General features: G+C 32.4%; 1 protein-coding gene across 1 annotated transcript in view; it reads left to right on the forward strand.

Moving 5' to 3' along the window:
- Positions 1-13,753, forward strand: part of IL1RAPL1 (interleukin 1 receptor accessory protein like 1) — a gene marked incomplete at both ends in the record, with an annotated part of 1,105,883 nt that overhangs the window by 467,219 nt on the left and 624,911 nt on the right. Inside the window, one exon of the mRNA XM_081278170.1 lies at positions 7,521-7,800. Within this exon, the coding sequence (XP_081134296.1) occupies positions 7,521-7,800 (280 nt within the window). The remainder of the gene's footprint in view (positions 1-7,520; positions 7,801-13,753) is intronic.

Genomic DNA, 13,753 nt, shown 5'->3' on the forward strand with positions numbered 1-13,753 from the left:
AGGGGCCAAAAGAAATGGAGAAAAAATGGTGTTAACATGATCTTTCATTGAAAAGGCAATGCTAAAGGAAATGGGTATCAATCATATCAGGTAAAAATAGTTTGAAATATTGAACACAGCAAATATTGATGACTCCAATCAGAGATTTAGGGCTCATGAATGATGATTGAATAATCTTGCCATTCAATTATCAGATGAGTTATATTTATGTTAATGGTATATTTTTTCTTATTTGAAATGCAGTGTTTTTCAATTTAAGAAACTGCATAAAAATTTCAATATTAGCATATGCATTGAGATAGGTGCTTTTATAAATTGTTTTGTGAAATAAGGTTATGATACAGTTTTTAAAATCTATTTAAAAATGAACATAACACCCTAAAATGTATTATTTGATCTGCTAGTTATACTATATCCTTTGGAAATACCACTCATTTTTTTCTTTAGAGGGGGATGTTGTAAAACATTGCAGGTAAGTTATTTTATGGCAGAATTATTTAGAGTAGTCAAATGTAGCAAAAAAGTCAACTACCATCAGAACAGTAAATAAATTAGAGTAAGAAAATATTATGCAATCATCAGAAAAATTGGATTAGAAAAATCATGATGCAAAATTTTATGTAATGTATTATCTGAAGCAAGAATATGAATAAATGAAAGAATAGATTTAAATGTTTTGTTTTTATTGTCTACAGTTCTTGTTCTGTCTTGTTCTTATTAGGAAACAAATACTTTAAAACAAATCTTTTTCACCAATTTCACATTATGCATTGAACAATGTTTTTGTGTTTGAGTTAGTGATACCTGCTAGAATTTGGAGACAAAAGTATGAGGAAGGGTTAAACTATACTACTATGATCCTATTTACTTTGGAACCAGCTATTCCATGATCATAGGGGACTGTATCACAGAAGAAACACTATAACAGCTAACTAACGCCTTAATCCACCTGGAGATGACCTACTTTGAGAGGTTGATAGATGATAACTTCCAGGCTTTATCAGACAAAGAATTTCTAGAATCTGGGTTCCTGTTAAGTGACAAAGGTGCCTTACTAATATCAATTCTTATCACCTTCCCAGATCTCTCCAAAATATTTGAAAGCACTCTTTCAAAATTGTTACCCTAAATATATGTTTAAAGGCAAGAATCTGGAAATATAATTATAAGATATAGAGAGTAAACTTGAGGACAGAATGTTTTGTGAACCCAAGTAGAATATAAAAATTAGCTTTTGTTGAGATTTGCTATCGTTGGTGCTGGTAATTTGGGGGCATAGTTTATATATATATACATGGTGTACACTCCCTAGCCTCAATCATGCCTTATGTTCTGTATTTCTACACACACCAGGGGTATCATCAAATAATGCCAGTATAATAGTTTTAAAAAGAGAAAAATACATGTGCATTTAGGTCTGACTACTGAGTCTGTTTCAATGTTGTACCTGTCCATTCATTTAAAAAAAAAAACTTTTAAATGAAGAAATTTGAAAAACATTTCAAAACCATGACCATATGACACACATGGTATCATTGATTTTCTAGCTCACTTTGACAGATATTTTAGTCTATGAAAAAAATACATGAGTTGCATGTAAATTAACATTTTTCTTCTCCCTTGTTTCTTGAATATTTTCCATCACCTACTTTTCCCAATTTTGCCTCCTAAATCTTTCTCAAAACCACTGCATTTGTTCCTTCTCTAATCTCACTACCCAACTTCAGACTTTAATAATATCACGTTCCTAGCTGATGTATTCAAATTTATATCTATACCTAAAATTCCTCCCAACATAACATATCTGAAATATAACATATTGAAACTCTTCAGTATCCCCCCATTGCTGCCTTGGTGAATCCAAACATTTTCTTAATTTTTTTTTTAGTTGTCGATGGACACAATACCCCTATTTTATTTATTTATTTATTTTTATGTGGTGCTAAGGATTGAACCCAGTGCCCCACACATGTCATGCCAGTGCTCTACCACTGGGCCTCAACCCCAGCCCCTCCAAACATTTTTTACATGTCATGCAAGATAACTTTGTTTACCTCTTTCCCTTTATCTCTTGCTATTTCTTGCTATAAACTGTTGCTACAATGAAAAACCATGTATAGACTTTGCCAAACTACTACTTCTTAATTCTTTGTCTTGGCTGTTATGTCCACCTCCAAGGCAATATCTACCTATTCTTTGTAGGTCTTAACTTCCTGTATTTTGGCAGACATCCCAAACATTCCACCTCTATGGAACACTATCCTAACCAGCCTTGTGCATGTCTTCATCATTGCATTCCCATGAGTTAGGTCACCTTTCCAGAATTGAGCCCAAAATAAAGGGTTTAGCAAGCCCGTGAGTGATGGAGGGAGTGTTCTAATGGAAAATTTATAAGGAAGGCAAGAAAGCAGGGGAGGAAAGAAGGAAAAGCTGAGGGAGGAGGAGATGTTAGGTAAACTCTAGGCTTGTCATAATCCATAAGGAGTTCTGGAGCTTAAACAGCATTGCATACGTATGCTACTTGAGCTAAAGAAAGGAGTGTGTCTTTTACAAACCCACATCAGTCCCTTATTACCAGTGGGCCAAGGGAGTGTCAATTTTTCAGAAGGGTTGCTTTTGTCAGTCAAAAATAATTTTCATAGAGGAAAGGGCCAGGGGGATACTAGAGGGGAGTTACTGTGGAGATACCAAATTATATTGTTATATTTAACCAAATTATATTGTTATATTTTGTACATAAACAAATATGTAACAACAAATACCACTATTATGTATAATTATAATATACCAACATTATTTTAAAAAATAACATAAGTAATTTTCAAGAAAAGATGACTGTGAGCTGTTAGCACTCAGTGCTCAAATGAGTTGAAGTTGGGATGTATCAGCTTAGTAAAAAAGGACCAAGATGGAGCATCTCCTACACTATCATAGTGTATATAAAGCTTTTTTATGTTTTATAATTATTCTAACATACCTCTCCAATTAGATACTTTAAAAGTAATATAATTCACCCTTTTATAAAAAAGTCTTACATTTTCATATAGGATGTAATATGTGCAATTCTTTGCTAAGATTTTTTTTTTAAGGATTCAACCTTCGAGCTTGTTACCATGGAAATATTTTGAGCTCTTACATATGTAGTAATAGTGACTTAATTAAGAATACTTTTTCTGATCTTATTTGAATATATTGACATTATCCAGCATATGTAGCTTTTGTTCTTGAACAATAAACTCTCAAAAAATAATTAGTCTCAAATCTCAATTCTTCCACTGTCCTCATATAAGTTCTTGGAATATATATGTTCTTTGTATAAGTACTTGGAACTTCTTGGAAATTTGTGGATGGTAACAAAAAGGAATGAAGATGGTGCTTTTTATTCCTACCCCCTGACACATTTTTTTTTCTTTTTGCTTCCCATTTGCTCTAAGGAATTTGTACTCCAAAGTTGTATTGAAATAGAGTATTTCCTTGGAATCTTCTCATCAGGGAACTTTTCTGTGAGAGGATTTATACAAGGGTATTTGATTCTGAAAGGAAAAAAAATACAAATTATTACTAGTCTGTATAATTACTTGATGATAATTTTTCAAAAGTAACAAACCTGGTAACTTACATAATAGAATGAACAGTATCTAGAAATGTACTTTTGAAATGATCATTCCCATAAGATCTTGTGTGCTGAAATAAGGAAAAACTGAATGTATCAGTAATTTTGGTCATTATGAGTTTACTTTTAGGGGACTGGGTTTGTGACTCAATGGTGGAGCACTTGCCTAGCATGTGTGAGGCACTGGGTTTTATCCTCAGAACCACATAAAAATAAATAAGTGAAATAAAATTCTTGTGTCCATCTATAACTAAAAATATTTTTAAAGAGTTTAGTTTTATGTTATTATGTATATTTTTAAGATTTGAGATGCCTTGTTTCACAAAGTGGAAAAGAATAACTTGTGATAATATGACAAAAATACCTTTATTAAAAAGAAGATGCTGAAATATTTTGGAGTAAAGTGTCATCATGACTCTAATTTATTTTGACTGGTTTTAAGAAAAAAAGGACATTCATGGACACAGAATAAGAGAGAATGTGAACAACTGAGGCAAAATATTAACAAAGGAAGAAAGTAAATATGTTATCACTTCTTTCAATTACTAAAATATTTTACTGTAAATACTGAAAGGGGACATAAGTCCATCATTTATTTAAATACATTTACACAAATAATTTGACAATATCTCAAATGATTCCTTTTTGTATTTGCCATCTTATTCCAAGAATATTAAAAACATCTCAATAATTTGACAGTTCATTTTTGAGCAGCATGCCACTAATGGAATTTTGGCAAAACCTCCTAAATCATAGATCCTTTATCTATTTCCATATTAATATGAATACAAAGTGTCTCTATTGTCCAAAGTGCTATAATTTATTCATCATTCCCTCTGTTTTTTCCTTGCCACATGACCCAGCTGCTTGAAATATCCCACCTGACTGATATTGAAGTTCAAAATAACTTTACTTTTCAGGAATATTTGTCTTTTTTTTCAACATTTAACTCAGCCTATACTGAAGTATGTATTAATATCTATATGCATATATTTCCAGTACAATTCTCCCTCTGTTCTCTTATCTAATTTGTTAGTATCTTTTTAGAACTTTCTAAATTAAATCTTTTTGCTTTTACCTTTAAGCATTTTGCTTTATCTTACAAATCTTCTAAGACTTTGAATAATTTCATCTTACTCTTTAAACTTCTACCTTGAAGGTATTTCAATCTTTTCACTAGCAGTGCTATCCTCAGTTACAATTACTTGATTCCAGAATCATGCTGTAGTTCACATTGTGGCAACACAAGATAATGCCATGCTTGTCACTGAAATTATAACCTTTAAAATAAAATCCTGCCTAGGATTCATTTTGTGTAATGGAGAAATGTACAAAACTACATTGACAAATACCCTATGCATTCATGTAACCTTGACATATGTTTGTACAGTGCTTTTATCCTCTTTAGTATATGGTTCCAGCTCTGAAGTTGTCATTTACAGGAATGATGGCAATGAGTGACATTGATGATTTCCACCAAGCTTCTTGCATGTTTACTCTCTATCATGACTCAATTCCTTTATTAAGAATCTTAGACTCTAATTGGGTAAATAAAATAGACTATATCAAACAATAGTTTGAAATTGACACCTTTATGTACAAATATAATACATAGTTATAGAAAGAATGAATTCTGGATTCAGGCATAGCTGGGTTATAATCGCAGCACTTGTGAGGGGAAATGGAGTTGCTTCAATTCATGGTTTTGTCATTAATTTGTTTATTTATTCACTCGTGTGTTTAGTAAATGTATGCCAAGCTGGCTAGCAGGTACTTCTAGGCACCAGGATTTTCAAAGAAGTGAGTGACAAGAAAAAAGTCCCTGATCTCAAGGATCTTACATTCTGTTGAGGAGACCAAAACCAAAGGAACAAATGAATGTAAAATGTAATGCAATATAATGTTGGATAAAACTAAGTCCTATGAAATATATTAAACCAGAATCCAGATCAAGTTACCAGGATGGTAAGACAATATTTCATACAGGACAATCAGAAAAAGCCTCTTTCGCAAAGTGATATTTAGAGGGAAATAGAAAGAGGAGAGAAAGCCATGAAACTCAATGGTTTAAAACATTTCAGACAAGCCAGGCATGTTGATACACACCTGTAACCCCAGTGGCTGGACCCTGTCTCACAAGAAAACAGTTAAAAAGGGCTGTGATGTGTCTCAGTGGTTAAGTACCCCTGGGTTAAATCCCTGGTACTTAAAAAAGATTTCAGACAAAGGGAGCAGCAAGTTCCAAAACCATAATGGATGTTTATGTGAAACATAAATCAAAATTTGTAAATTAACTGGTGAATATATAAGTTGTTTGTAGATGGTACAAATTATTTTTAAATTAATAATTAATTCCGTGTCTTGTTATCTGTCTTCTTTGTTCTAATGTACATATTTCTTTTCATTTTGATCATTTTTCCTTCTCTTGAACTTTAAGTTGTTCATCTTGTTCTCACAGCATTTGGGTTGACTTCTTTTTCATTTGTGGAGTTGAACACTGCTTGTTACTGCTGTTAGAGGTCCTTTTATTCTTGGTCTTTGTCTTTTGTTCATCATTCACATATTTTGAGTGATGCCTAATTTATTTTCTTGCTAACAACTTTATTTTTATTTCTTGTTATTTTGCTAGCTATAAGATCTTTATTCCTGATTTTATCAGAGTCATATCAGCAGGAAAAATCTGCATAGTAATTTGAAAGAGAAATATTTTATAAATAAGTATTAAATGCAACAACAGATTGGAGTAATGAAAGGAATGGCTAGTATGAAAGGAATATGTATTATTCTATTTATGTTGCCATATAAAAATATCATAGACTAAATGGCTTAGAAAAATAGAAATTTATTACTCCTAGTTCTGATAGTTGGAAAGCTCTTAATCAAGAAGCCAAATAGTTAGTTTCTGGTGATGACTCTCTTCCTGGCTTGCAGATGACTACATTCTTTCTTTGTCTTGTGAGCACAAGGGACAATTTCCCAAGTCTCTTCTTATAAGTGCTCTAATCCTATTAGAAAAGCCACAGCCTCATGACCTCATCTTACTCTAATTACCTCCCTATGGTCTAATCTTCAAACACCATCACATTGGTTGTTAGTTTTTCAAATTATGAATTGCGGTCACATTCAGTTCATAGAAAAAGATAACACGAAGGAGTAGAAGAGTAACTGCTATAATCCCTAGGGATGAGACAGACCACCCAAAGAAAAGTTCCCATACTTCTATCCATAAGTAGAGTTTCAAGTCTTATTGGAAAGGTAAAATCATGATTAACTGAATGGCAGAAGTCACTGAGGTGCTGTGCTATCAGAACTTGTTAGAAACCTGCCCTCTGGAAGTTCACACAGACACTCCCTATTATATTCTTGGTAAAGCTATTCATGAGAAGTTGTATTACCTGAGACTCTGCTAAAAAAAAAAAAATGTCAAGCTGCTGCCTGCAGGAGCCAGCTGCTGGAGAAGACTTGTACACTTACCAGAACCTGTCAAGCAAGCATGCTGGGACTAGGAAGCAAAACCCTTTCCTCCTGTAATGTCTCTCCAGCACCCTCTACTGACAAAGCTTGAATACCTGCTAGCAAAGGAAATATTTTTAGGGTCCAAATCTATTTTCACAGAGCAGGCAAAGAAGTATATTAAGAACTGAGGGATAATAAATACTAATGAACCTACTGTTATAAAGTAAAAATAAGTACCAACAGGAGCAGACTAAGTAAAGAATACATTGTTTACTAGCAGGGTAAACTACTTTTCATGCTCCTTCTGAGTTTTGTTCCCTGTTACATTTTCTTTGTCTTGAGTAAATCTGCATATATGTAGATATTCATTAAACATTTATTAAATGAATGAATGAATGAACTTATTGCTTAATTTTTTTATCTAATGTTTTTCTGTCTCTTTTTACTGTAGCTGATGGATGCACAGATTGGTCTGTCGATATCAAGAAATACCAAGTTTTGGTGGGAGAGCCTGTTCGAATCAAATGCGCACTTTTTTATGGTTATATCAGAGCAAATTACTCCCTTGCCCAAAGTGCTGGACTCAGTTTGATGTGGTACAAAAGCTCTGGTCCTGGAGACTTTGAAGAGCCAATTGCTTTTGATGGTAGTAGAATGAGCAAGGAAGAAGACTCCATTTGGTTCCGACCAACATTGCTGCAGGACAGTGGTCTTTACGCCTGTGTCATCAGGTATTGTTTTAATTCCATTACCATTGTATCAATGAAATCACATGCTACATCCTCATACTTAAAATCTGTTGCTATCTCTTTCAGCTAAAGGTATTGTCTCAATATTTGCTTGTGTTGCTGCTTTCTAAAATTTAGAAGCTAAATCGTAAAAAAAAAAAAGATGGGATTGGAATTTATATTGAGACATTATTTCTAGCTTATGGAGAAAAGAGATGCCATCTGGGTATCTACTTATGTTGCCAGAAATTACTAAAGACTATGAAATAAAATTTATACAGGAGGTAAAATGTTGGAAATAAAATGTAAGCAAAGACTTGCAGAAAGGATGCATAGTTTATTGCTAAATGGGTTGTAACATTTTGTTATTGCCCTTCACAGACAGATAGAGCAGAGATACCTCTGGTTCACACACATCTGCAAAGATGATTTAGGTAATGTGTGTATGTGCACAGGAAGAGGAAGACAGCATTGCCAAGTTAGGAAATACAAAAATTGTGTTCTGTATTGTTTTGTTAACTAAAACTGCTAGATCAATACCCAAAAATTTTCTGAGTCTCTCAGGGCCAATACCAAAGTTAATAACAAAGTCTGTGCCATTATCCCCAAGAAAACTCATCACACATCTTCACATCTTTGTCAGCTTGTGGAAAAGACATATGCAGTTTGTTTAATGATAATGCATTGAAACGGTATCCATGTAACACATTAGCAGTTAAAAAATCTCAGTTTAAGCATTTAGCCCTTCATGGATTATGAATCATAGCCTGCATGAGTGATCATGAATGTCATTATACTATTAGAACATTAGAAAGCTAGATATAGGCATATGGAAGGTGTGTTTAAATCTATTTATTTGCCTTTCTATATTTCATCTTATTCAAATAAATAAAGAAAACTCTGAGACAAGTTGATTCTTGACTTGGAGAGACTGTCTTGGCCATGCTGAGACTTCTGAAGCACCTAGTATTTCTTTTTTTCAAATAAAAATTCAACTTCTACTTCTGAAATTATGATTGGCACCTCCCATTCCTACTTATAAGGACCATATTTCCCAATCACAGTCACCTATAACAATTATCTTCATGCTGAGCTATGGCGTCCAATGTCGTAAGACATTAAAGTAGGTCAAAGTTATAAAATTTAGACATAAATGTATCTTTAAACACTGATAACATACTTTAGAGTTAATGTTGGAAAATATATTGGATTATAAATAGTTGTATTTGAGATAAATTTCCACTGGATTTTTAAAATAACAAATGTGTTGTTCCTTGGGCAACACTTGTTCTTTATCTTGGGATCTACCAATTATTATATGTTCAAACATAATTCTTTTTTTTTTCACTACGTAATTGTATATCTATATCATTTATGTTTTCATTTAAAATGATTTTTTAAATTTTTTTTATTTTTTTATTGTTGGTTGTTCAAAACATTACATAGTTCTTGACATATCATATTTCACACTTTGATTCAAGTGGGTTATGAACTCCCATTTTTACCCCGTATACAGATTGCAGAATCACATTGGGGGCATTGATAAATAATGTCATGCTATTACAGTTAAAGAGTACTGATTGAACCAGCTGTTCTCACTATACCAAGTTACTTGATTTTAATTTCTTATCTGATTATTTTTTAAAGTTATTATCTATGATTAATATTGCACGTGTGGAGGTAATTCTTCAAGATAGGCAAATGTGTGTCCCCATTTGAGTGAGATTAGGATTGAGTTGAATTTCCAGAGTCTAACACTTCATTTCATTATTTACTGTTGATGGGAAAATAAGGTAGCACATTAGTAATCTGAATTGCATTTCTTTTATGTGTTTAAATATATGGTTAGATTCAATGATCCAAGAAACCTCATTGAAATGCCCCATAATTATGTGTATTTATAAGAATGAATGAAGGGCTGAAGTTTCCAAAACAATGACGTGTGTCATATTTTCATGTTTCTACATTTAAATGGAAGGTGAAACTAAAAGACAAAGGCTGAAAGTTTAATGTGTGTCAAATGGCATCCATGAGAAAGTAATATACTAAAAAAAAAACAAAAACAGAAACTTGCCACTCTTCTTTGTGTACAACCAGAGAAGTGAAAAGTTGTGCCTCATTTGTGTACTATGAATCAAAATGCCTTCTGATGTCATTTACAACAAATTAGAACAAACAAATTAATTTTTAAAAATATTCAAGTATGCCAATGGATGTGAAGCTAATGAGCTTCCTATGTCTTCCAAATTGAAAAGAGATACTCCAAATCTTTATAAACAGCAGTTGCAATAGCAAGCCTTGGTGTTGATGTGAGGGAAGTCCAAGGGCATTGATATTTTAGCACATTTCAGCACATTTCTAGCTTCTAGGCCAGAAATAATCACTATTATTATTATTATTATTATTATTATTATTATTATTATTATTATTTAAATAATCCACTTTCAAAGAATTTCAGAAGTTGAACATATACGCTTCTATTCAAAGATACTGTTGTTTTTGTTCTGTGCATTAATTTATCAATTAAATGGCTTAACAAGCCTTTTATGTATAGATAATTTGCATTTAATAAATATACACAAATAAATGTTGCTAATAATGGAAATAGTTCAGATAACTATCATTATAATGAACAAAAGTTTTTCTGCTCCCTTACCTTTATTTTGAAAGAATGATGCTAGATAATTCTTTATTCCATGGTGCGTGGCTTTTAAAATATTTTCTCCTTGAATTTTTACCTTATTATGTTTCATGATAAAGCAAATGAAAGAGGTGTGTAACATTTTGGTTTTTTTTTTTTTTTTTGTATTGTCATCTATAGAAACAACTTTACTTTACAAAAAATAAATTTCCCTATATTCTTCACCTCTTAATTTTTGATTCATATTTTCAGAGTCATGCCCTATTAGCAGTTTTATATGCAAAGTTAGCTATTGCACATACAAGTACCCCAGTGCGACCAAAAATGATAACACATTATTTTATTTGTTTTGTTGTTTTGGGGGATACTAGGGATGGAATCTATGGGTGTTCTACAACTACTCTGTGTTCCCAGTCCTTTTTATTTTGAAGGGTCTTGCCAAATTCCGAGAGTCTTGCTAAATTGCTGAGGTAGGCCTTGAACTTGAGATCTTCTTTCTTTGGCCTCCCAAATCACTGGGATTATAGGCATGTGCCAAGGCTCCAAGCCATGATAAATCATTTGACACAGCATTTTAATTAAAATGTAGTTCTTGAGATAATTGCAGAATCATGTTCAGTTGCAAGAAATAATATAGAAAGATCCACATATCTTTTATCAAAATTTGCTCAATGGTAACACTTTGCAAAACAGTAGTACACTATCATAATCAGGATATTTACTCAATTCTCTCAAGATATAAGACAATAGCATCACTTCATTTGATTCTCCTGTTGTCATTTTATAGTTGTAACTCTCTCTACCCAATTCTAAATCACTGGCCACTACTAATACAATCTTCCTATTTATAATATTGTAAATTGCAGTATAAATGAAATCATACAATATACACACTTTGGAATTAGATTTTTCATTCAGCATAATTCCCTTGCAATCCATACAAAATATTGTATGTAAGTATATTTTCTCCTTTTTATTGCTGAAGACTTTTCCATGATAAGGGCATGCTAATGCACATACAAGTACCCACTGAATGGCATCTGGGTTGTTTCCAGTTTGGGGCTATTAAAAATAAAACTTCTATGAACATTCACACAAGAATTTGGGGTAAAAATAAGTTTACATTGTTCTAGGTAAATATTCAAGAGTAAATATGAATTGTAAGGTAGTTGCATGTTTAGTTTTATAAAACACTGCAAAACTATTTTCCAATGTAACTGTACCATTTTACATCCCTACTAACAATAGTACAGTTTCTCCACATACTTACAGTATTTGGTGTTGTCATTGTATTTAATTTTAGCCATTCTCATAGGCTTATCCTAGTATCTTATTGGATATTAATTTGCATTTCTCTAATGACTAAGGATGGCTAGCTTTTCTATGTGCTATTTGCCATCTCATTCCTCTTCAGTAATATTTCTGCCCATGTATTTTTTCATTTTATAATTGAATTTTTGTATCTTCTTTATTATGGTTTTAAGTAGTTTTGTATGTCTGGATACAATTCCCTTTTTTGGATTAGTGATTTACAAATATTTTCTGCAAGAATGTAATTTATGTTTTCTTCATCTTATGTTCTTTTGTAAAGCAAATATTCTTAATTTCAATGAGTTTCAAATTATGAATTTTTCTACTTAAAAATCATGCTTTTGTTATGACATATACGAATTCTTTGTCTAGCTCTTGGCCATAATGATTTTTTATTATTTTCAATGCTTAATTATTAAAGTAGAAGATATGTCAAAATATGTTTTGCTTTATACTTTACATTTAAGTTGGTAAGCCCTTTCTGAGTTAGCATTTGTATAAGCTATGAGATTTACTTAAGTCAAGTTTTAGTTGTTTTCCATGGACAGGAAGTTGCTTCAACACCATTTGTAACAAGACTATGCTTCTTCTGTTGAATTGCTTTTGCACTTCTTTTTCAAAATCCACTGTGCAAGTTTATGTGTTGATTTCTTCATTCTTTATTCTATACTTATATATCCATCCATCTGCCAATACTATGGTCCTTGATTTGTGTATCTGTATGGTAGGCTTAAATATCAAGTGAAGTGAGTCCTCTTTGTTTTTCTTTGCAAAGCTACTATAGCTAGTTAACAATTGTGGGCTGCTTGTTTTCTTTATAAATTTAATCATAAGCTTATTTATAGTCACACAAACCTCACTGGAATTTCTTTTTGTTTCTTGTTTTGTGGTTCTGGGGATCCATCCTAGTGCCATGCTAATCTAGGCAAGTGCTCTAGCACTAAGCTACATTCCCATCTCTACTTTCCAGGAATTTCAATAGCAATTGCATGAAACCTATAGGTCAATTCAAGAAGATCTGATATCTTTATCATCTTGAGTCTCTGAATCTATGAACATAGTATAACTCTTCATTTCTGTAGGAGTTTTCTTTGATTTCTTTCATTACTATTTGTAATTATCAACATACAAATCCTATACACGTATTTTGAAATTTATACCTAAAAATTAATTTCATTGGAGTATTGATAAATGGTATTATCTTTTTAATTTTCATTTCAACATGAACATTTTTAGTATATAGAGGTATGAGAGATTTTTGGATTTAAGTTAGCAATATCTACACCATATTTTTCAAATTGCATCTATAATGTGTTGTATCTAGTATCTTGTTCCTTGCCCAAGTCATGAATTTCTCTTTGAGATCAAGGAAATCTTTTTTTCTCATTGAAAGTGCATGTTAAGCATCTATCAAAAAATACTTAGTGAAATCCATTTATTTATTCATCCATTTAACAAACATCTACTGATAATTCTGTGATAAGTACTATATTTGGGGCTGGGGATGTGGCTCAAGTGGTAGCGCGCTCGCCTGGCATGCATGTGGCCCGGGGTTTGATCCTCAGCACCACATACAAACAAAGATGTTGTGTCCGCCGAAAACTAAAAAATAAATATTAAAATTCCCTCTCTCTCTCTCTCTCTCTCTCTTTCTCTTCTAAAAAAAATAAGTACTATATTAATGTTAGTATTATAAAGATTTCTAAGTTTCTCTACTCAAGCAGTTCACATAAGAGAAAATAAGTGTACAATAAATTGAGATAGATATTTTGAATATAGTTTAGAATACGTTAGGATCTGCCAAGATGGAGTAGAAAATTGCCACCAAGTTCTCCTCCTACAACTAAAAATCCTGGATATAACACCACAAATCAAAAGTGGGGGCCTGTACGCCCAGTGGCTTTGGAAGCTTAGGCAGGAGGATTGCAAGTTCAAAGCCAGCCTCAGCCAAATTGAGACCCTGTCTCTAAATAAAATACAAAATAGGCCTGGGGATGTTGCTCA

The sequence above is a fragment of the Spermophilus citellus genome (genome assembly GCF_964194105.1).
Source record: "Spermophilus citellus genome assembly, chromosome: X".
NCBI lineage: Eukaryota > Metazoa > Chordata > Mammalia > Rodentia > Sciuridae > Spermophilus > Spermophilus citellus.